We start from the raw sequence: 25419 nt of genomic DNA, 5'->3' as shown, positions 1-25419 counted from the left end.
TTCAAAATGTTAAAGTTTGAGACCCTCAAAAGGTCATTTGTCCACCCTTATTAAACAATAAAGAAATGAGGGGCTGCAGAAGCCGGTAACTCAGTCCACAGCCTCTCAAGTAAGTATTAGTTAAGCGGAAGCCAGGATCCAGGTCCATGAATTCCAAGCACTATGCACTACAGTGTGCTGTCTTGTGGAAATTTCCAATGCACATTTGTTTTTGTTGGTATCAGGATCTTCTACCTGACCTAACTGTGGTTGCGAACAGAATGGCTCATCAGCTGGGGCATAACCTTGGACTGCAGCATGACAGTTATCCGTGTACCTGTACTTTGGGAAGATGTGTGATGGACAGTGATGGGAGGTGAGACTCAAACAGTATAGAGAATACATTGAAGTATTTTGGGAGTGGCTTTTGACGAAAACTCCATGTGGTTGGAATGTATTGTGATTATGTGGAATTTTTCCTAATGCACTTCAGAAAGTCTGTTATAAAACCAGGCATGGTACGGACCTTTCCTTTTGGGGCTAACTGTCATCAGCTGGTAGCGTCTCTCCGAGCGATATGATGAGAAAAATTCTAAAACTCCACCTGAGCATATTACAAAAGTACATGACAATCAATTAATAACTGGACCAAGGAATACACTCGACATGCCTTGTCTTAACATCTTTGCTATCAGTTATAATCTCCTCCTTCAAATCTTTACTTAAATATATCCTCAGCGAAGCCTTCGCCAGCCACCTGCTCCAAGTTTTCACTCCTGTCCCTTCACACACGTACCCTGGCTTTGTCCACCCCCTCTCCCTTAGCTTCCCCCATCTCGTTTTGGTACTAACCACCATCTACTATAGTCTATGTTTTACATAGTTAGTTCATTAATTATTTTACTCCGCCACTAGAACATAGGTTTCATGAGATTGGACAATTTTTTTCTGCTTTGTTCACTAGTATACCACTGCTGTCTCCAAAAGTCCCGGACACATACGAGGTAAATCACAAATATAGAATGAATGAATGTCCAGCTCCTTTCCAACACGTGAATTACCTGCAGTCAGTTCCTAAGCGTTGCACATCTATGATCTCCTTCACAGGGGTTACACATGATGCATTTATATAGTAAGAAAATGTTTGCTAATGATGATCAATGCTTCTATATATTGATTAAACGAAGTATAGCGCTAAAGTGCCCAAGCACAGTGACTGGCATAGATAAGAACTCAGTAACTGATATTTCATTGTACACCATTATCTATATAGTTACTAATATTTTTTCATGGCCCCACCATCCTAATCTAACATTTTTGGGACTCTGAAAGTCTACCTGTATTTAATCATTCTATCAATAAGATTGGCGAAGGAGTCAAAAACAAAAGGGAAGTGGAATGGAGGTGAAGTTCGTTTTTAAAAAAAAAGCTTTAAACTTAGTTTTAGAAGTACAGTATATTACATTCCTAGAATGTGTAAGATACTATTAAATAAATAGTTTGTTTCTATAAATGTTTATAGAGAACCACTCGGTTCCAGGCACTGTGTTAACTAGTGCTTATTTTTTTTAAAAAATGGAGCATGATGCAGTCCCTGCATTGAGAAGTTTGTAATCTTGCATTTTCTATAATAAAGAGCCCAATTACTACTCTGCTATACCAGTAAGGCAAGAGTAAGAAAAAGGCAAGAGTAAGAAAAGTAAAAGGACTTTTAGAGTTTGTCATTTACATCTACTCTTTCTAAACTCTTTATAACATTTTCAGAGCTGTCCTACAAGTGTGCACTGATATGATTAATCTTTTATTTTTAACTCATCCTACCTCTAGCATTCCTGCACTGAAGTTCAGCAAATGCAACAGAATCCAGTACATGCAGTTCCTAAAAGATTATAAGCCAACGTGTATATCCAATGTTCCATTTTCTGATAAGCTAAATCATTTCCCGTATTGTGGAAACAAGAAGTTGGATGAGGGAGAAGAATGTGATTGTGGCCCTGTTCAGGTATTTGCAGATGACGTGTTTAAATTGCAAAGTTTATGCTCAGTTAGCACCTAAGCAGGGATGTAGCCTTTCATTAACTGTGTCATTCTTTGTAAAGCTTTACAAACTGTGCTTTTTTTCTCTCATTTGGAAACAAACTATTGATGCAGCTTTATGGAAGGCTTCTTAGCAAGTCATAAAATGTGTGTCATGATCTTGCTGGAGGTCCACAGCACCACATTTGGCTGGTTTGTATACTATTTGTGTCTTCTTGTCCGGAGGGCCCATTGGTGTCATTGTCTAATTCTCATGCACAGTAAGAACCTGTTCAACAAAATCCTTCACAGTCAACGGAGTTTTACTCAGGAACTTATGAAGCTAGCCTGTAACCCAGGGGGACAGTTCATGTTATAAGAAACTGTCTTAATTGAGCAGGAACCTTTTAACCTTCCACATACGTATTGCAGTCTTGGGCTCTGGAGCATTTAGAATAGACCTTTGAGGTAAATTTTAAAAGGATTCTTAATCTGCATTTCTCCAACATAGATGCTATTTCTTTCAAGAGCTCATCATAGGAATCCTAGAAAATTTCTTCTCAAATTATCAAGTGCGTATACATCAGCTGGGGATGTTGTTAAAATGTGGTCTGGTGGGGGCTAAGATCTTTCATTCCTACCAACCTGCAAGGTTATGCTGATGCTGCTAGTCCAAGAACCACATTTTTAGCATCTACACTTGAAACATGGCACAATTCAAAACAAGTCTGATGGCCAGGAAGAGACTCCATAATCAGAGTGGGGACAGGGGCACGTCCATAGGTTACAACATCTAATCTTCAAATGCCTCTCGTTAAATGTGAAGAGGCTTTAACTTTGGAAATTGATGCCTTTGACCATGCACCTTCTTTGGAATGGTTCTACAGTTTTTTATTCTAACATGTGAAATAACTTACATGACCAGATGCAGACAGGTTTTTCTGTAGTTATAATTTTGTTTGAGCAGATAGGGCCTAAGTGTCCATCCTGCTGTTATTATTTAATAATGCATCAAAAACAAACAAACGAACAACAAAAATACAAAGGTCAGCCTGAAATATTGGGCACCTTGAGGAAAATGTAAAATCAGATCTTCAGAAGTTGTATTATCTCACATCAAACCTTTAGTATAGAGAAGCAGGCGGACCCTTCCCAAAAAAGGAAGTCATCTGTAGAACGAGAGGTCTCAGACTTTGTATTTTGTACGCTGACAGTGAAAATTCTTTAGCTCTGGAGTACTGAACAGACAGATGAGAAGAAAGCAAAGTAAAAGTCCCAAACACCAGTAGCAAGCAGTAGTCTTTATATCTAGCCAAGGATCACGCCTTTGTATTTTGCTCTGAGAGACAAGGGATGTTAAATTACACAGAAGCACAAGTAAGTGAAGTGAAACAAGAATGAAACTGCATACCACTTTCTCATCTTGAATTTTTGGTTATTGCCAGGAGTGCAGTAATCCTTGCTGTGATGCAAACAAATGTGTGTTGAAGCCAGGATTTACTTGTGCAGAAGGAGAATGTTGTGAATCTTGTCAGGTGAGAACCTTTGCTAGGACCGGGTTTCTCCGTTTTCAGTTTATTAAGTGTACACAGGACCACAGACTTGTCTGACCACTGCATGACCCTATACCACTCATCAAGGACTGGGGCGAGGCTAGCTTGTTTACAGTCACCTCTTCTGAGATGCCCTAACTTCTATCGACTGGACAGTGCTACGGTCTGGGGAGTGGAGAATTAGGTAATGAGCACTTAGTCTTTTAGAAGTGGAGTTATATGACTGACATTATTCTTGCTCTCTTGTAAATTGTTACCAACCTATGCCACCTGAACTGGAGGGTGAGGTGGGGGGAACTGGCATCTCAACAAGAGTGAACTGAAAGGGAAGAGGATTGGAAAGTGATGGTGACTAGTACGTGGAGATATATTCCAAGGAAAGACGACCAGAAATCCAAATGTCTCTGTCCAAGATTGTGAAATCCAAAGAATGGAAGTATATCTTATTCATCTTGAAATCTTTCCAGAACTCAGCACAATTAAATGCATATTGAATGGCTGAATGAGAGAATATTTCCATGAAGTGCCCTCCAGCAATGAGATCCAGGGCATTTTTCTAGTTCATATGGAGAAATCTGATTTCTTAGGAGTGCAGTTTCCTCCTTACAGGCAGGAGCTCTCAGGTGTCTGTGTGTGTGTGTGTGTGTGTGTGTGTGTGTGTGTGTGTGGTGGTAATTGGGGGTGGGAGAGTACTGAAGCAAGGAATGAAGAAGACAAGATAAACACAATACTTACTCATGTCTCCCATTTATGTCCATTCCAGCTCTGCCCAGTGCTATTCTAATACCAAAATCTGACAAACACCATCTTGTGATTGCCTTAATTAATGATAATGATTCTCAGTAGAAGGTAAAAGGAAAGTTATGATCCATTTTTAAAACCTTTTTTACATAAATTAAGTGGATCAACCTTCCTCCTATTTACCTACCTGAATATGTCCAAGATTTAGTCTCTTTGTTTTTCTTCAACAGATGAAAAAAGTAGGGTCTGTATGCAGACCAGCAAAAGATGAATGTGATTTTCCTGAAATGTGTACTGGCCAATCTTCAGGGTGTCCCAAAGACCAATTTCAAGTAAATGGATTTCCATGCAAGAATGCAAAAGGCTACTGCTTCATGGGGAAATGTCCCACCCGGGATAAACAGTGCTCTGAATTGTTTAATGATGGTGAGAGACAATCACAGTAAATGACTGATAAAGCTAACAGCTATTATTTCTCTCTTATTGTTCTGTAGGAAATTGGGGACAAGATTGGAGATAATGCTATTTGTGGCATTTTTTCCAAGACATTTCCTGCATCTTACCATTAATATTAATTGATATTACATAATATTAATTGATTAGCTCAGTATGTGGGCTAAGTACTCCTGCCTAAAATATACTCCTTAGGTAATATGATGGTTTTAAAATTATTTATTTATCCCATTCTGCTTCACCACTACATAATACTGAAATTTCAATTACATTAGAAAAATAAAAGTATTTTGTAATTAATAACATCACGCTTTCATTGTTTTCCTTTTATTATACCATTTTTCACCCCAGAGGCAAAAGACAGTTCTGATATCTGCTACACAATGAATAAAAGAGGAAATAGATTTGGATACTGCAAAAATAAGGACAACCAATTAATTCCCTGTGAAGAGAAGTAAGTGACTTATAAAGAAAAGTAAGCGCCCTCTAAGAGTGTTTTGCAAAGTCAGAGCAGCTCTTGTTCTGACAGCTGCTAACTTCTTTTTACTGAGGAGACTAAGAAGAGAGGGAAGCAGGAAGGAAGAGAGCACTCATTGCCTCCTGGACAGTGTTAACTGGCATTTATGTACTGGATTTATTAGCTGAAAGTCATGGAATAGAAGGAGGTGAGATGGGAAACATTCAGCTTATTAGGAAAGAAAGGGAGGAGAAGAAGCTACACAAAAGAGAAAGGAGTACACAGAAGGAGGGGGAAAATAAGTAGAAAAGGGGAAAAGAGGAAGAGAAAAGAGCGAAGCCATAAGAAGAAAAAATAGTTGAAGTTGAAACTGGAAGAGAGAATGGGAGAATTGGAGGTTAGATCTGACTTTAAAAAGGATGAACTTGTTATGTATCTACACCGTCCATGAAGTAGTCTGTATGTCAACTATAGTTTAATATATGGACTTCACAGGATATGGAGTTCAACATAGGGAATAGAGGCAATGGAATTGTAATAGATACGTACGATGTCAGAGGGGCAATAGATTGGGGCGGGGAGTTATCACTTTGTGAGGGGTGAAATGTCTAACTATTACATTGTTTTGTACAACTGAAACTAATTTTTTTAAAAAAGAAAAAAGCATGAGCTGAACCATACTTCCAGGTTTGTTCCTGACATCCAGCCAGGCTTTTTTTGGGTGTCACAGAACAGGATTTGGTCTAAAAAGAGCAATAGCAAAAATCTATGGTCAAGTTCAATGTTCTCCTAAATATACTAGGTGAAAATGGGCAGTCATTTGACTGTGATTATTTCGAATTGTTTCCTAATCTTTAGAAGGGGAGTTATATTAACAGCAACCTCATAGGTTTATTGTGAGAATCAACTGATGTGCTCTATGCAAGAAAGAAGAAGAAAGAAATCTTAGTATCCTGATTAAAGTTATGCTAATTTAAATTACTAATAAAAATGTTCTTCTGTAAACTTAAGCTAATATTGATTTGTGAGAATCACAATAATAGCATAAAGCAATATAATCATTCTGCATCTTTCCCTACTCATCTCAGTTCCAAGGGTGAAGATGTTGACTGTCCAACAGATTACCCTGCCTCTCTTGGCCCCTCTGCAGCCTACTGATAAAACCTGGGTCAAGAAAAAAGTGGCCAGGCCACATCATTGCAAGCCTGGTCTCTAAAGTTCTTTTTCTGGTCCCAAGTCTGAGAATACACTCCCTTTCTTTCAGAGATGTCAAATGTGGAAAGATATATTGCACTGGAGGGCAGCACTCTTCTGTCCCTGGAGCAGAGAAGATCTATCACTTTAAGAGGACACACCAGGAGAATGTCACCACCGAATGCAAAACCTTTGTTTTATACCACAATTCTAAAGATCTGGGTCTGGTTGCTCCTGGAACAAAATGTGGAGATGGAATGGTAAGATGAAACACTTCGTTTTATTAAAATGTCTTGGTTCAACCACTGTAAAACATAATTGGATCCTATAATTGGTTCCAGAGGGCCTATATGTGGCAAAGCAGAAAAAATTGGTAACTTTTTTTATTGAGCTGAGTAGTAATAACACTATCACAAATATTCATTTTGTCTAAACTTTATTATACAAATTGATATGTATATGATATAAATGTGCTTAATTAGTATCTTACAGTAGACATCTAATGAAATTATAGACATAGTATTTTGAATTAATTCGACTATGAAGTAGCCCTATAGTCTTCATCTATTTTATTCATTCAGCTGTATTTACTGGGGGGCACGTACTATGGTGCCAGTGATTGTGCTGGACACAAATGATGCAAAGATGAATGTACTTGAGAATTTCATAGATTAAATGAAATATATTGTTACAATCCAAACACAAATGCTTTTATAGTGGTGAGGTCAATGTACATTATAGTCCAAAGGACTAACTTTGCTTATAGAACATAAAATGGCATCTTATGATGCCATTAAATGAGTGACATTTCAGCTTTGACCTGATGAGCAACATTGTTTCACACATGGAAAATGAGGAAAAACTTTTTAGAAAGACATACGTACACAATATGCAAAGGTACAAAGCGTATGGAGTAGCAGGTAACTGACAATTTCAGTGTGACTGGAGCTTAGGGTGAAATGGTGAAAAATGAAGTTGAACAGGTAGATTGTAAAGAGTTTTATTATTTCAAGAGAAAACTTTAGAATGTATACTAAAAACAATACCTGGCTCACCGAGGTTTATAAACACAAGAATATATGGAAAACAATCTTTATCCAAAAATCAGCTATTTTGAATTGAACATTTTCTCTCTGTGGATACAGCTTTCCCTTTCTCTACATGCCACCACCCACAAACTTTACAGTGCCATTCATATAATGTGATAGAGAAATCAATTAGAAAACAAAAATTCAGAATGTGGAAAAAAGATTAGAATTTAACAACTTAATGGAGACTAATATTTCAAGTGGAAATATTTAACTATACAGTTTCTCATTAAAATGACTAAATAAATATCAAACTGGTAAGGAATCTGTGTTTGTGAAAATTGAGTTAAGTTTATCCACCTCAAGCTAGAAAGTTCAAGGACATTCAAGAAGATAGAATGTGGGGCATCAGGTTGAGGAAGATGTCAGACAATCTTTATTCACTTCAGGCAATGAAAATCAGCCAGAAGGACAAAGCAGAAGTATGACATCCTCTTTATAGAACCCTATTAAAAGTGGCAGGAGTTGAACCAAGGGGTTCAGAGGGGAGCAGTTTGTAAGAAACACGTCTTGATCATATAAGTACATTGTGACCAGGTACTACCACGTAGAACGCCTACTCCTTCAAGAGAAGGCTTAGTGCAGAAGCGCACCCGTCACAATGGTGCCAGTTCTTGAACCAATTCCTAACGAGGGAATTCATGCATAGCAAAGGCCAGTCCGCAGAGATATCACCAAGACACTAGTTTCAGAATTTTTCATTTTATTTTCACATCGTGATACTATTTTATTTTATTTTCACATTGTGATACTATATGAGGAACTTAAAATGCATAAGAACCATTCTAGCTTCTCTTAGTACCATGTTTCCCCCAAAATAACACCTAGCCGGACCATCAGCTCTAATGCATCTTTTAGAGCAAAAATTAATATAAGACCCGGTATTATATTATATTATATTAATTATGTTATGTTATGTTATGTTATGTTATGTTATGTTATGTTATGTTATGTTATGTTATGTTATGTTATATTAAGACCCGGTCTTATAGTATAATAAGACCTAGTCTTATATTAATTTTTGCTCCAAAAGATTCATTAGAGCTGATGGTCCGGCTAGGTCTTATTTTTGGGGAGACATGGTAGTTATTCTTTCTGGGTAAATTTGAATTTGGCATAGAAAAGAGGGCAAACTTATCTCATTGCCCGTGGGTGCCCTCTTCCTTAGTTATACTATAGAACTTATAACATAGATAAGAAAAAAAAGGAAAGGAAAGAAGAGAGAAGGATACTAGAATACAGAGGGCAAAAGAGTAGAGGTGAGGAGGGAAGGAAGGGTGGAAATTGTTAGTCCATTCTCTGACACAGATTTGCTGAAAAATTGTCTCAGTAGTTATCTCTTTATTAAACTTACAAAAATGGCAAATTCAAAATAGGAAACAGCTCAATACTTCTCTTTAGTTGAGCCTAAAATGCTTCAATAGAGATCTACATGGGTTTTAAACAACGTTTTCCACTGTTTAGTTATGTATAGTCATGCACCATGTAACACCAATTCAGTCAGTGATGGACCACTTATACAACCGTGGAGCCATAAGATTATAATGGAGCTGAATTTCCTGTTAGAAATGGAGGGATCTGTGATTTAAGAGGCATTTTTTTTTACTCTGATGAGAGCAATATCTGTGGGATGTGGTAATAGATTGCCTCTCACTGAGAACACCTCAACTTTGAGTGCACAGACTACGTCCCCATCAGTCAGCCTCTGACCTATTCCAGCACAGAGGAGCCTCTCCCCGCAGCATTGCATATTCAGGGGGCCCTCCAGCCCACCCAGATCCAGCTTGGTTTTCAGAGTACATGGCTGTGAGTTCTTTGCTGAGGACCTAAGGCCTGCAAGGACACAGGTCCACAGGCGCTACCTTAACAAGTAGTGAGTGTCACTGCCACTTGAGTGAGAGCTTCCTGTGGTGGTGTGGAGCCAGCCTGGCCCAGTCCTTGGAACTATTTTCAGGTTGTAATGATGTAAAACATAAGTAAGTTTTATTTCTTCTGTCAATTCAATGCCAGAGAGAGTCATTTGTGGGTCAATAGACCCAAAAACAAAATTTCAAAGTCCTCAGTTCTACACCCTCTTTTTTATGAATAGCACAAAATTTCTTAATATGACCACTGTTCCAACATGTAGTAGCCAAAACCACATTGTCATGACAATCCCCTGTTCCTTTATCTCTCCATCTCGATTTCTTATTCCCGCTGATCCTCAGGCCACCTTTCACTCCCTTCTGACAATCACTATTATGGTGATCTATGCATTACCCGCCAGCTTTTCCTCAATAGTTCCAATCAATCCAGCCCACATTTCTGTTCATGGAGCAGCATTGACAGCTTCGATCTTCTGTTGGAAAGAAGCAAGAGGGAGGGCTCATGGGATGGTATTTATAAAGTCTATAGCCGTATACAGTCCTGTCCTAGGCCTTCACACTCGCTCACCACTCACTGACTCACCCAGAGCAACTTTCAGTCCTGCAAGCTCCATTCATGGTAAGTGCCCTCTACAACTGCACCATTTTGTATCTTTTATACAATATTTTTCCTGTACCTTTCCTATGTTTAGATATGTTTAGATACACAAATACTTACCATTGTGTTATCATTGCCGATGGCGTTCACCACAGTAACGTGCTGTAGGCTCATAGCCTACGAGCAATAAGCTACAACATCCAGCCTAGGTGTGTAGTAGGCTGTACCATCTAGGTTTTTGTACGTGCATTCTATGACGTTTGCACAATGACAAAATCACCTAATGATGAATTTCTCAGTATGTATCCCCGTCATTGAGTGACATGTGACTGTATATAGAAAATCCATTCTATAAAGATAAACAAAGAGGACAAACAACAACAGACATAAAAGAATTCAACAGTGTAAACAATGGAGACCAATCTGAGGAATCATAGGTGATAGTCCCTTATAAAGCAGACATGCATTAAATAAGAGCAAAATCCTTTTGAAAAAATTTCAATTTATATTTAATACAATTTAAAAGGATGTTATATCTATAAAAATGTTATAATTTGAAATCAAGAAGCACTGCCTTCAAAGTAAAAAAATAAATCAGATTGTTGCTTTGTATGTAATTTGGGCAGTAAACCGTCAAATAGATACTACAAAAAAATAGTAAATTACAAGCTAACATTCTTAACACAGAAGAATAAGATGAAGGAATTAAAAATATATAAATAAATTAATAAAAGCAGGAAATCTGATAATTCTAGATAAAGGAAACATAGTAGTGGTAAATATGTAATTAAAGAAATAATAATAATAAATTCCCTGAGCTGAGGAATGTATAAAATAAAAACTCAGTACCAGGAAAAATTCATAGAAAGAGATAAACATTTATACTTATCGTCACACCATGAAATCAATAATAATGAAAACAAAGAAATTAAGAAAACTATTCAATAGCATCAAAAACAATAAAATAGTTGAAAATAATTTTAACCAAGGAGATGAATGATCTGTACACTAAAAAATATGACTTTGATGAAAGAAATTGAAGAAGACACAAATAAATTGAAAGATATCCTTTGTCAATGAGTTGGAAGAATTAATATTGTTATAATGTCCATACTATCCAAAAATGATCTACAGAGTCAATGCAATTCCTAGCAAAACACCAATGGTATTCTTCATAGAAATTTAAAAAAAAAATTTGTATGAAGCCGCAAAAGACCCCACATAGCCAAAGCAATCTTGACCACAGAACAAAGTTAGAAGCATTATACTTCCTTATTCCAAAGTATATTACAAAGCTATAGTAATTAAAATAGTATGGACTAACATAAAAACAGACATATAGACCAATGAAACAGGATAGAAAGCTGAGAAATAAACCTGTACACATACAACAAACTAATCTTTGACATGGGCACCAAGAATACACAATGGGGAAAGTATAGTCTATTCAATAAATGGTGCTGTGAATACTGGATATCCACATGCAAAAGAATAAAACTGGACCCTTATTTAACACCATGAACAAAAATTAACTCAAAATGGATCAAAGACTTAAATATAAAGTATGAAATAGTAAAATACCTACAAGAAAACATAGGAGAAAAGCTCATTGGCCTTGATCTTGGCAATGATTTTTTGGATGTGACACCAAAAGCACAGACAAAAAAGCAAAAATAAATAAGCGGAACTATATTAAAGTAAAGCATTTCTTTATAGTAAAAGAAACAATCAAAATGAAAAGGCAACCTATGGAATGGGAGAAAGTATTTGCAACCCATATATCTGATAAAGAGTTAATAATAAACTATTGTCTGTGTCTATGAGTTTAGTGGTTACCAGAGGGTAAGAGGGGTGGGGGGAGGGAGCTGAGGGTAAGGGGGATCAAATATATGGTGATGGAAGGAGAACTGACTCTGGGTAGTGAATACACAATGGGATTTATAGATGATGTAATGTAGAATTGTACACCTGAAATCTATGTAATTTCACTAACAATTGTCACCCCAATAAATTTTTAAAAAAGAGTTAATAATATACGAAAGTGATAAGTAACTCATAAAACTCAATAGCAAAACAAATAATACAATTAAAAATGGTCAAAGGACCTGAATAGTTTTCCAAAGAAGACATACAAATGACCAACACATATATAAAAATGTGCTCAACATCACTAATCACCAGGGAAATGCAAATCAAAACCTCTATGAGCTATCACCTCATACTTGTTAGGATAGCTATTATTAAAACACCAAGAAATAACAAGTGTTGGTGAGGAAGTGGAAAAAAGAGAACCTTGTCCACTGTTGGTGGGAATGTAAATTGTTACAACCATTATAGAAATAACATGAAGTTCCTCAAAATATTAAAAATAGAACTAATGTCTGATCTAGCAATTCCATTTCTGAGTATATCTCCAAAGGAATTGAAATCAGAATCTGGAAGAAATAGCTGCACCCATGTTTATTGCAGCATTATTTACAATAGCCAAGCTATGGAAACAATCTAAATGTCCTTCAATGGGTGAATGGATAATAAATTTGCATTCATATGTACGTACATATAATGTAGCCTTTAAAGAAAGAAAATCCTTTCATTTGTGACAACATGGATGACTTGGAGAATATTTCACTTATGCTAAGCAAAACAAGACAGACACAGAAAGACAAATACTGTATGATCTCACTTTTATGTGGAATCTGAAAAAGTCAAAGTCACAGAAGCAGAGAAGAGATGATGGTTGCCAGGGGCTAAGGGGTGGGGAAAATGGGAAGATATTGATCAAAGGGTGCAAACTTTCTATGAGTAAGTTCTAGAGATCTAATGTACAGCATGGTGACTATAGTTAATACTGTAATAGATACTTGAAATTTGCTAAGAGAGTACTTGTTAAGCGTTTTTGTGTTTTCACCACATATACAAAAAGTAACTACTTGAGGTGATGGGAGGGTTAATTAGATATTTTTGGTAATCATTTTACAATATATATCAAATCATCATGTGATACATTTTAAAAATATACAATTTTTATGCATCAATTATACCTCAGTAGAGTTGGAAAAACATGTCCCAATGTAAGCTCTTTTTAACGAAATAGGTAAAAATAAAATTAACGTTAAAAATTAAATAAATAAGCTAAGATAAGCCAGGCAAGAACTATAAGCAACAAAACAACAATAATTTACACTTGAAACCTATGTAGTTTTGTTGACCATTGTCACTCCAATAAATTTTAATTAAAAAAAATAAATACACATACAAAACAACAACAACAATTCAGTCAAAAATTTTACAAAAAAAAAAAGAAATACACAAAAAACAAGCAAACTTTAAAATGAAGGTGATAAGCATAAATAAGAGGATTAACTGATATTAACAAAATGCCCAACTAGCAACTGTGATATGAAAAGCATAGAATAATAGAAATTACTGCAATTACAATTGTAGAATCTTTGCTAGATTAACATTTGAAGAATTCATAAGGACATAGATATTTTAATAATTAAGGAGTTTGTATATAACAATGTTTGAATGTACAGTACATTATTTTCAAATATCCATCAACCATTCATAGAGGATTTTTTTTCCACAGAAGATTCTACATGTGATTTTTCACAATAGAAAATATCATGTAAATTCTAAAAGCAAGTCATTCTAATTCATATTGGTTACTTCATTTCTAGGTGTGCAGCAATGGTGAATGTGTGAAAATTGAAAAGGTCTACATTTCAACCAATTGCTCTTCTCAGTGCAATGAAAATGTTGTAAGATTTGGCTCCTTTTTAAATTGATTTACATATTCCTGAGTCTGTGTGTCTGTGTGTGTGTGTGTGTGTGTGTGTGTGTGTAAGGTGGTTTTAAAATCTAATGTACATTTTGGATCCATTTTTTTCATGTATCACCAATAAAATTGATCCAAAGAGCCAAACCAGGTATTACATGTTGCCAGTATATATTTTATCATTGGACTGATAATCTAGAAACCCAGTAACTTATGTACATATAAAGTTTAAACCTGAAGTTTAAAGTTGGATCTATCATAATGTCACTTACAGTTAAATTACACCAATGTAAACATTTACCTAAAAGTTTTTAGAAAAACAACAAAACAGTGACATATTTTTTTACTCAACACGGTACTAGCAGTACCTAGCAGTCCTGTTTGTGGGTAACATTTTTTTCTAACCTCAATTAATCATAACACTTATATAGAATTGTTTATGTATCAGGTACTTTTTCAAGTACTTTACATACATATTAAATTTTAAGTTTCATAACAACTCTAAAGGTTAATACTACTCTTATGACTACTTTTATAGATGGAGAACACTGAACTGTGAAAGGAAAAGCTGTGGTTTAAATACAGAGTGTGTTCTTAACCATTACGCAATGCTCTTTAATGAACTAAATATTGTGCCATCACTTTTTTCCCATGTTATTATTACCCCATCATAACTAAGTCTAATTAGAGTCTGTTCTTTGGCTGTGATATGTCTAGTTATAGCAGTGGATATTTATTTAATAATATCGATGTCTCCTGAAAAGATAATCAAGCTGTCTTGTTTATCTGGTTTTGAATTTGTCAGACTCATTCTCTTGTTCACAGGCCATCTTCAACGGTGGTTAATTCTTATATTTTGTTTGCTTCTTTCTTTCCAACATTGATTTTGGAATTCAGTTTAGTTAATTAAATTAATCGATAAGAAGTGTGTGTGTCTGTGTGTGTGTGTGTGTGTGTGTGTGCGCGAGCGCGCGCGTGTTTGATGTAGAAATAGCACTAAGCTAAGTGAGGTGCAAAACACAGCTTATGTCGGTCAATCAAAATTATATGATTGCCTGCTCTTTCAGGTGGGTGACAGTGAACTCGAGTGCCAGTGTGAGGAAGAACAAGTACTTGTGGACTGGGAAGAAACATTAAATGCTACTGGTGAGCATTCTAGAGTATAATATCTTGCTTATATCAAAAGCCTTGCCAGTGAAAAAGCTTTTTCTTCTTTTCCAAGTCTATTACACATATGTTATGTTTCTGTGTGCATTTGTATGGTCTTTTTTATTATTTTGAATATTTAAATAGCCAAATTTGACTTTGCTACTATTGGTTTTTAGAATTAATATATCTTCTAGTTAAATTTGGATTAGATCTTCTAAGAGCCCATAATACAACAAGGCCTTTTCTATAGTCAGTTAATAACTAATAAAACTTTTTTGCTGATTGTGGGTCCATTAAACATAATGGACTCCTGGGGTGGAGTGTCAATTGCTAATACAGTGATAATTTGTGTAATATTTTGGACTTTTACTTTATATATATAAATTTGTGGGGAGGAGGAATTAAAGTCCTTTAAGGAAGGGAGAACCAGGATTGTAACAGCTTAGTTACTTGTTAATAGTCCACTGTCCTAAATTTGATATAGTGGTTGAAGTTCATGTTTTGTTGTCTTTGTTTTTCTTTTCTTTTCCTTTTTTTTTTTTTTTTTTTTAATCATTCCAGGTATCTCCATCCTGGTTGTTATACTTGTCCTGGTTATTATTGGTTTGGGGGCTCTCACATTATTAATCCGTTCCCAAAAGTGTATTAAACTAAAAGGCATTCAGAGGTATGTATGTATTTTCTATGTGGTGATGGGGACCATTATTGAGAATATATAAGCTTTGTGGCCATAGAGGATACTTGATGGGGGGAATGTATAACCTCTTATTGAAGACCAAGTAAGAATAGCAGTAAACCAAGCTTTTACATATTGATTCCCAAACTTTGCTGCACATTGGAATCACAGCAAGGTTAAAAACACAAAACCAACAAACAAAAAACCCAATTAGATCCCTCTCTCAGATTTAATTGTTATAGGGTGTAACCTGAGTATCAGTCTTTAAAATCTCCTAGATGGTTTAATATTAACCATCCCATATCTTGTGTCAATATTCAATTTCCTTCTTGACAGCCCACCTAGAGATACACTGGGAGTGGAGAATAAAGGATACTTTGGTGACGAGCAGCACACAAGGACTGAACCAATCTTACCTAATATTCATTCCCTACACGTAAGAAAATTTCATTTGCAATAGTTAATTAATTAACTCTTAAAGCAGTTGTATGAGTGTTTAAAGTGGAACTGGCCCTAAGCTAAGTGAGGTAGGAGACACAAAACAACAGTTTAACATGATTCCATACATGAAGCATTCAAACTACATGTGGGTAGCAAGAGGATGGTAAGATTCAAGCAAACCAAGACAGTGTTTCAGAGAAAACTATATTGGTTAAATACAATATTGATTTATGCATTACTGGAAAAACTTATAAACATAAGGCATACTCTGGGACATAAAACAAGTCTTAATAAATTTAAAAGAATTGGGGTCATACAAAATATGTTCTCAAAATAAAATCATATTAAAAACAAGTCACTGAAAGATATTGGGAAAACTACCAATTAAAAATTAGATAACGAATTCTAAGGAATGCATGGTCAAAGAAAAAATTCATAGGAAAAATCAGAAAGTGTTTTAAAATAAAAGAAAATGAAACACAATGTATAAAAAATTGTGGGAAACAGTTAAATTAATAATTAAAGGAAAATTTATAGTATTAAATGCTTATGTTAGAAAAGAAGAAAGGTATCAGATCAACGACCTCGGCTTTCACTTTAAGAAACTAAAAAAAGTAAGACAAATGAAACTCAATGTAAACAGAAGACAGGGAAAAATAAATGTCAGATTGATCACCAATGAAATAGATAACAGAGAAAATCAAGGAATTCAAAGATGCTTTTTAGAGAAAACTAATAAATTTTATTAAACTCCAGCCAGACTGATCAGAAAAAAAAAAAGAGTCAGCAAAGACTATCAGGAATCAGAAAGATGACATCACAGGAGATTATACACTCATTCAATTGATAATTGGAGAATATTATGAAAAAAGTTCAATACATTTGACAGTATAATGAGATAGTAAACTTTCTGAAAGTTTACAAATGACTAAAGCTTACTCACGAAGAAATAGACGACCCGAATAGCCCTGTATTGAATAAAGAAATTAAGTTTGTAGTCAAAACCTTTCAACAAAGAAAATCCTGTGACCATGTAGCTTTACTGGTGAATTTTACCAAATGTTTAATGATGAAATAATACCGATTCTATGTAAACTACTCCAGGAAATGGGAGAAAATGGATACTTCCCAACTCTTTTTATGAAGACAGACTTTCTCTGCTACTCACCTAGATAAAGTCATTACAACGGAGAAAATACTTGCCAATACTTTTAATAAATAAATGCACAAAGCCTAGGCATAGAAAACTACAAAACATTGATGAGAAAAACCAAAGAAAACCAATGTAAATGGAGTGAAATACATGTTCATAAATCGGAAGATTCACTATTGCTGGGTTGTCAATTCTTCCCAAATTGATCTATTGATTCAAAACAATCCTAATCAAAATCTCAGCAGGGTTTTTTGTAAAACAAATTGCCCATGGTGACCCCAAGATGATGAAAACAAGTCTTAGTTGTCTACTTGAATGGTTGGAAAATATTGTGTGATTGTGACAATTTGTTAAGCTTCCACTGAGATTTTGTGAGATGAAATCACATGATGTTAATATCAAGCTCAAATATTTGCCTTGAGGTTTAAATACGAAACTATATATAAGTGTACTTAGCACAGTGTTTGGTCTATATTTAGTACTTAATGTGCGTTAATTATCTAGTAGTATGCCTCATGTACTCTTGCAATTACTTTCCTAAATACCTTTTCCTTAAATTAATATGCAAAACTGGTGCACTCCCACAGAGGAGAGTCCAGGGAAGGTGGCCTGAGCACGTGATTACTGATTAGTCTCAGAAGACAGCCAGACATGTAAATAGAGCCTAGGGCATATTTGTTACTTTCTAGAGTGCAAGCTTTTTAAGTAGGGCTTTTGGCTTTTTAGTTCAATGAGGAACTTTGAAGAGGAGCTTAATAAATATTGGTTGAATATATGAATAAACTTAACTCATTACTAGTGGTGTATACTTGTACACCATTTATACATATATATATATAAATGTATAAATAATATATATATATAAATGGAGGTTGTATAGGAGAGTTTGGGCCCTTCACATCTCATGTTTAGGCTTGTTATCATTTGTCATAAAATTATATACATAATTTTTATGTATTATATACATAATAATGATTTAGCTGGCGCTCGTTTGACACATTAGTTACCCATCAAAGACCAGTTCTCAGCAAAAATGGTGTGGGAAAATTCTGTCTTTTGGTATCCTTTCCTTGTTACACTAATGATGCTTGGTTATTTTTTTTTTTTTGCTCTGGCCCCCAGTGCCTCTCCTAACTCCTGTTTCCACTGGAACATGCTTTCTAGTTATATTAACATCTGCTGGGGGTTAACAGAAAGCAATTCAGAGAGGGTAACCTCAGCCAGGCGTGTCTGTATGACAGTAGTAAGATCTGCAGGTCCTCAAGGACCTTCGAGGTCCAAAGGGATGTGGCTGGTTGTGGAATTTCAGACATTCAGACAAATGAGATATTAAGATTTGGAGGCTAATGGACTTGCCTTGTGCTACATAAAATAATATATAAAAAAACTCCCACTCTTCTCAATGTAAGTTGGCTTTATAGATAAATCTTACAGTGTTTCCCCAAAAATAAGACCAGGTCTTATATTAATTTTTGCTCCAAAAGACACTTTAGGGCTTATATTCAGGGGATGTCATCCTGAAAAATCATGCTACGGCTTGTTTTCCCATTAGGTCTTATTTTCGGAGAAACGTGTTAGCTTCATCCATCACAAGACAACAACCTAGGCTAGAAGATTGTTTCCATGTATTTTTATATTTGTACATTTGCTAGAACTATATTCCAAGGATGTCTGTAAAATGTATTTCGTGGGCTTGGGAAATAATTATACTTGCTTGTGAATTTATTGCAGGTTAATAGTATTTCTTTACACCAGCAAAGAACTGCAGAGCCCTTGGACAGACTTCCAACCAGTTTTTCGGGTCCACATTACATCACACTGGTATGGCCCCTTGCGTCCTTTCTGTTGGTTATGCCAGTCTGTGTCCATTTCGTTAATGACTTTGATGGACTTAACCATTCATTGGTTCCTTGAAAAGATCCAATAATATAACATAACTCTCTGATTTGAGGCAGAAATAAGACACTTCCTACTTTTCAGTGGGGCTGGGATTAGGGCGAAAAGAGCATGGTGAGTCAGCAAGTGCATGGCCAGTGCTGTCTATTTAAAATATGGATATCGTGCTCATCATGAACTCTTGGGAATTACTTTCGATATTTTTCAAACAATGCATCAACATGTCATGTATCATGATTACTGAGTTTGTGCCCCTTAAATGCTGCTCCTAAAATGAATGCCTCACCTCACTCCTGGCCCCAGTTCTCAGGGTTCAAAACCCAGTGATGGCTTCCAGTGAGGACTTGATCAGCCTGAGGGCTTCCCACGGACTGTGGCGGTATATACCCTGAATCAATATTGATGAGAGAGAAACAAATTAGCCAAATTAGCACACACATGCATTACAGACAGAGTCAAAAGACACATTACAGGATTTCTAGGATCACCTGAAATGCTAGAATCTCTGTACCGACATCTGTACCCTCAAGGTCACAGAGAACACTTCTAATTCAGAACTGGGTGCTGTAAGCACCAAGATTGTCAACGATATATTTTTTAAATTAGCAATGCTCATTATCTTGTCTTTATTCATGGCCCAAAGGGTGTAATTGAGATTGTTTTCAATCTGTGCTTCCACAGCATCTTCCTATCATACAAGAGGGTCCCAGGAAGTGCTACACAATCAGGGTGGAGCTGAATGTGCCTGTCTCCCCATACCCACTTAACCAGCACAGTCTACTTCAATAAATCGGTTTTTCTGGGATTTCAGTAGATATTCTTTTTGAATGAAAGCTCTAGCACTAGAAAAATGTCTGGACCTCTCTTACCAAAATTACTGGTGGAGAGATTCACAACATGTACAAGGAAAAATGGCTTCTGATAAAACCTCACTTTACCAGAACCATCCCCTCACCCTATCTCATAGCAATGTACAAACTGTCTTATATTTTCCGTGAAGCAAGAAGAGGTGGTCTGCATGTGTATGTGCTCATGTGCATGGGTGGCTATGTGTGATATTTGGTGCAATTCCTGACACAACATTAATTTATTATAGAAATGTGCGAGTAGAGATCGAAGAGGACTCGCAGATACCAATCAAAGTGCCAAAATGGTAGGTTCCCACGACAGATGGTACCCACTCGCTCTTTTTAACATGTTTCAAATGCTAGCATCCTTTTGTGCTCTTTACCTACTCATTTGTTGACTGGGGACATCCTCTGCCCTTATCAAAAGAATAGGATGGTTGGAATTGTTTCCTCTGATATGCTAACCTTTCTAACAGACAATTCAACAGAGCATGATTTAGTCAAGAGTTTTCAACCTGACCAAAAGAGCAAACTAGAATTCAACAGTGTCAGAGTCTCAAAACATTTTAGAAATAACAGCAAAAACAAAACTCTTTCAAACTTGTCTTGGCCAAAGTATACATATCCATGGGTTCTCATAAAGTATTTGAAAGGATATAATAGTACTAGTAATCACAAAAAAGGTGTGGTTCCTAACAGAGCAGTTTTTTCATGATTGTTTTACCAAAGTTTTTACTGACTATATCCGAAGGTTGATTCCACTATAAGTTATTATATCTGTGTTAGAAAACTTATTAAAAGATTGTGGCTTTTGTCAAAGGGAGATAAACTGAGCGTTGCTGGGCTGTGTTTCAGAGTTTTTGTATTCATTCCTTCATCCATTCATTGATTTTTGGTGAGTTCCTACAATGTACTGCATTAATATGAAGCTTTCCCCCACAAAGCATTCTTACAAGAAATCTTGTCCAATGCACTTCCCTATTGGGATGGAGAAAGAGGGACATTTCTAATAGTCTTTCCACTCCACAAATGACAAACCTGTCTCATACTGGAAAGTAAAGAAAGATGCTCCTAGTGCAATTAATTCGCTTCCTGTAATGAAAAACTAAATGATTTCCTTTCTTTTGTGATAGGCTTGTTCATTTTGTAAAAAGTGCTTAATTAGCCATGGCTAAGGATAGTTGAGAAAATGTGAATAAATTTAGTATAGCAGAATCCACAAAGGTTATTGTTGTGAATAGTAGATATATGAGTAACTGAAATAGAACATGCTAATAGATTTTACCAAAAACAACTTATTTTTAACCATTGGTTTCTATTTAGAGCTTGAATTTGGATATCCAAAATGGCTGCGCAAGTCTAGGTTGAGGCTTCCGGATTCAAAATATTCACAACGTTCCCTCGATATTTGCCACACAACTTTCTGGTACATTTTCAAATATTCTTTATCCAGACAGAAAATATTGAAGAGAAATGGCCTCTTTCTGAAAATTCATAACCTGTAGTGTAGACACAGGGTATAAAAATTTATTATAGTTTTTCAAATCTTCTTTAGCTTAATACAAAAATAAACACTCTTTTTGCTCTAGTATTTTCCTACAAAATGTTAGTCTAGTTACTTAAAAAAGAGTCAAAACCTTGAAGATAGTAAATTACCACCATGAATCTAAGAAGCAAAACATTGCTTATAAAAGATTATTTCTTTGTGAGCATAAAAGTACTTACCTTAATTTGAACATTAGATGATTACCACTAATTGTGGTGTAAATGAAATTCTCTTCCACAGAAATACCAAGTCAGTACAGGAAAGCATCTGATTCCACTAGCTAATGAAAAGGTAGACGACTGTCCTACTTGTTGCCTATTAGTGAAGGAGGCAGAAGAATAGTCACTTTACCTACAGAATAGTTCTTAAAATTGTGGTGGCAGCGAAGGAGGACTTGAAATGTTTCCGGTAATTCTAAACCCCTATAGTTTAATTCTAAACTTCTAAATCTTTAGAATTCCTTAAGAACCTGACACAGAAGTCAGAGGGTTACAAGAATTTCAGAAAATTAACTCCAGCAGAGAAGAAATAATCAAGATTCCTCTGTAGGGCTTGTGAGATCTTTATAATTTATGAATGTAAGCACTTAATGTGTGATTTCTGTGCCATTCTCCACCCTTTCCTGCCAGTTGATTATGGTATGTGGGGTTGTCCTGGAAATAATTTCAGCTATTTCTTATACTGATGCTTGTCATTGTGTCCTCTTGCGCTCTCTACTTTCTTTTTGTTATCAGTTAAAGCTATATGCAATTATTTTTTCTGTTCACTGAAGTAAAACTTTCAAGTGCTAAATGCAAATTTCATGATCCAATTAAACAAAGGCTGCAAATCAAGGAAGAAGTCTGGTTGTCTTTGGTGAAATTTTTGTTGCTATGCTGACTAGTTAATGAGAGAAGAGAATGAGATCGGGCAGCAGTGACTCAGCACTTTATACCTACGTAGCACTCAATCGTGTTTGTTGTTCTAATTAAAAACCATCCCTTTAAGAAAGACTATTAATAAATGTGTATTAAGGCAGAAGATGCTAATTTAAATATTTTATGTAAACTTATTGTGGGGACAGAATCCTAGAGTGCAGTTTCCAGGCTCTCAGCCTCACATGGAAAGGTGCTGGCTCAGGTAGTAGATGGCCATCCGCTCTTACTAGATGGCCATCAGCTGTTACCAGTGAGCCATTAGCCACTGATATAACTGCTGCGGCTAAGCTAGCAAGGGCAGATTGCAGTTAGCACGACCGACTGCATTTAGCAAGTGCATAGGTGGGTTGGCAGAGAAGCGGACAGCGGATTGCAGATCCTGTGGCTCCTGCTTCCTGTGTCTCCAACCCAGCCACCAGCGAGAATATAGTGGTGTGACTCCCCTATGTGTGACTCCATGGGTGTTCCTTTTTGGCCTCACCATGTCCTATGTTCTTATGCGGGGAGAGGAAGCTGAGACCCCACATGATACCTTGCATGACACTTATGAAAAAAAGAGAAACTCCATATAAAATATAAAAATCTCATATATAATAACAGCATTAAAGCAAACAATAATCCTCTGATGTCCTAAATGAAGGGATGCTCACATATTCATATGCACCTACACAGTGCATGTGTTGACGAAGAATATGTAATTTGGTGCTATTCCACCTATAAAAGGATAGCCTTCTCTATTTGTTTTTGTTGTTGTTGTATTGGTCCCATCGTCCACTTTCTCTGCCTTGGGCTCTACATTCAACTAACTACTAAGTTCTGGTGATAATTCTTTTTTCAAATTTCTTCTCTCTCCAATTATGAATATGTCCGGCACCACCTAAATCCTCCTGCCTCATTGTTTCCTGCCTAGATAATCACTCTAGACTTCTAATCTGCTTCCCTGCTCTTCAGATAACCCTAGGGTCTTCTGACAGTGAAGGCCCTTTTTTATTTTAGGTTCTGTTCTCCACGTTTGCCCATACTGTGTGTCCTAAGCCTTAGAGATATCACCTGTAGTCCTTTCAAATGTTGCCACTACCTGCTCTATTTCTTAGGGAACTTCTCCTTCCAATACTGTCTACAGATAGGAAGCATCTTCAACTTCTCCCTACTAGTGGACCCCGTGGAGGGCCATTTCCTCCCTTGTTAAGAAGCCAGTTATAATTTCATAGCCCTAATATTTCTGACTCTGCCATTTCCAGGGGTTTGAATCCTTTCCCTTGAACCCACAATTGCTGACAGGACTCCTTCTGCGAATGGACAGATCTGCTAGACCTGCAGTCTAAGTACCTCTGTCTTCCACCTCAGCCCCCCATAACCTCCCTGCAGCCCTGCCCCATACAAGGATTGAGAACCGTTCCTGATACGTAAACTAAGAATGAGCTTGTGACAGCCCTGGGATGTTGTGTCTTGGAGTACTGGGCTGTCCTCTGCAGCTGAGTCATGTACTCTCTGCCCTGCACAGAGACAGGTTATCTGGAAGCTAATGAAGGTTGTGCTTCAGGGCCCATAACATGTACTGCTCCTTGCAAGACCTTTCATCTAATTTTGTGTTTATATTTTTTAATGACATTCAGTGGACTGGAATTGGGTCGGGGAGGAGGAACTCAAAGGATTGATCAGAAAAAGTGCCTATAGGAAGCAAATAGGACACCAGTACCTCTTTGTCAGGCTGAGGTTGCAGTCACAGCAAGGCCAAGGAAAGGACCAACCCAAAATGGAACGAGGGGTGGGGCTGGAGAGACCTGGGAATGAGAAGAGGAGCAGGTTTCACCAGCTCTCCACACACACACTACTGACTGGGGAAAGACCTGCCCCGGGGTGAGCACCCCAGGAGCACCACAGAGAGTAAAACCCCAGAGAGGGATGGAAACGGAGTGAGTTTTGATTGTGTTCCCCAACCTACACATAGATTGAAGGAGGAGGGCGGAAGCCTTACCAGCTCTGGGAGTTTGAACAAAACGTCTGCTCAAACCACTGGCCACCAAGTGATGCAGATCCAGGGCCACCCATAGAAAAACAGTATAAACTGTAAAAGTAAGGAGTAAAACCTGAACAGAGACCTCAGCAGCTGTACACTGCAGGGGGCGGAGGGTCGACAAGATTCTGCAGCTTAAATTCAGGCAAGTCATTAAAAAGCACACGCACACACTGAAAAATAAATCAGAATTCATATTTATTACTCTATATTGTCTACTAAATGCTGCAATGCCAAGGAATCACAATTATATTTCTACAGTTCTGCCAGGAATGCAGTGATGGTGACCCAAAACCAAACCAAACCAGCATTCCCAATACAGCATTGTTCCTCTCCAATATCAACCCGCTCCACATAACCACATTGCCTTTCTCTCAAAGCATCCGTCCTGCTAGCTGATTGTGGGATTTTAAAAAGCACATTGGATGCTCTAAAATCCAGTAGTCATATTCTAAAGAAAGATAACCGTTTTCTTCCTTATTTACGTGCAAATAAATGTGTGACAAGCTTGTCTGCACCTGACAATCCATCGAGGAAGTTCCTAGAATGACCACTAGGTGGCCATATAGCAAACGAAATCGCCGCTGAGCTGGAACACGCCGAGATTTCACCGCTTTGTCAAGACAACCCTAGGCCTTCAGAATCGCGACTTTAAATAAACTCACTAAGGAATTTGTTGAACTCCGTTCTTGGCTATTAAAGATGTACCTCTGGGGGAATTTTGCCACACACGACTTCCTTGTCTATCAGGGTCGTGACTTGCAGTACGAAAACACGGACCATGTTGCTAAACAGAAGGGGAGCTGGGCTGGCAGCCTGAAAGCTTTGAACGGAATTTTTAATTGGAAAGATAAATCCTATTTACTCTCAATTCTTAAGTCCAGTCTTCTTGACGTTGAGGTGTCAATAGCCCCCAAATTACCCAGTCTCATGAAACCTACTGCGGGTGTCTAGTTTTTGTTTTATGTTTCAATTTTTATATTATCTATTTGTCTACCCTCTTTCGAAGGCCAGCAAATTAGCCACTGCTGCCATGGAAACCTGAAGTGCGCCA

The 25419-nt window shown here is 36.8% G+C and overlaps 1 protein-coding gene across 1 annotated transcript in view; it reads left to right on the top strand.

Moving 5' to 3' along the window:
• The window catches only part of ADAM7 (ADAM metallopeptidase domain 7), a gene marked incomplete at both ends in the record, with an annotated part of 57635 nt that extends 33213 nt beyond the window's left edge, over window positions 1-24422 (top strand). Inside the window, 13 exons of the mRNA XM_081077379.1 lie at window positions 225-355; window positions 1807-1981; window positions 3441-3530; window positions 4520-4715; window positions 5094-5196; window positions 6464-6653; window positions 13625-13705; window positions 14790-14868; window positions 15433-15538; window positions 15884-15983; window positions 18873-18962; window positions 20134-20190; window positions 24300-24422. Of these exons, the coding sequence (XP_080933505.1) occupies window positions 225-355; window positions 1807-1981; window positions 3441-3530; window positions 4520-4715; window positions 5094-5196; window positions 6464-6653; window positions 13625-13705; window positions 14790-14868; window positions 15433-15538; window positions 15884-15983; window positions 18873-18962; window positions 20134-20190; window positions 24300-24422 (1521 nt within the window). The remainder of the gene's footprint in view (window positions 1-224; window positions 356-1806; window positions 1982-3440; window positions 3531-4519; window positions 4716-5093; window positions 5197-6463; window positions 6654-13624; window positions 13706-14789; window positions 14869-15432; window positions 15539-15883; window positions 15984-18872; window positions 18963-20133; window positions 20191-24299) is intronic.
• Window positions 24423-25419: the final 997 nt, after the last annotated feature.

The sequence above is a fragment of the Rhinolophus hipposideros genome (genome assembly GCF_964194185.1).
Source record: "Rhinolophus hipposideros genome assembly, chromosome: 16".
NCBI lineage: Eukaryota > Metazoa > Chordata > Mammalia > Chiroptera > Rhinolophidae > Rhinolophus > Rhinolophus hipposideros.
Note: the sequence above shows the minus strand (reverse complement) of the source record. Positions and strands in the feature narration are given on the sequence as shown.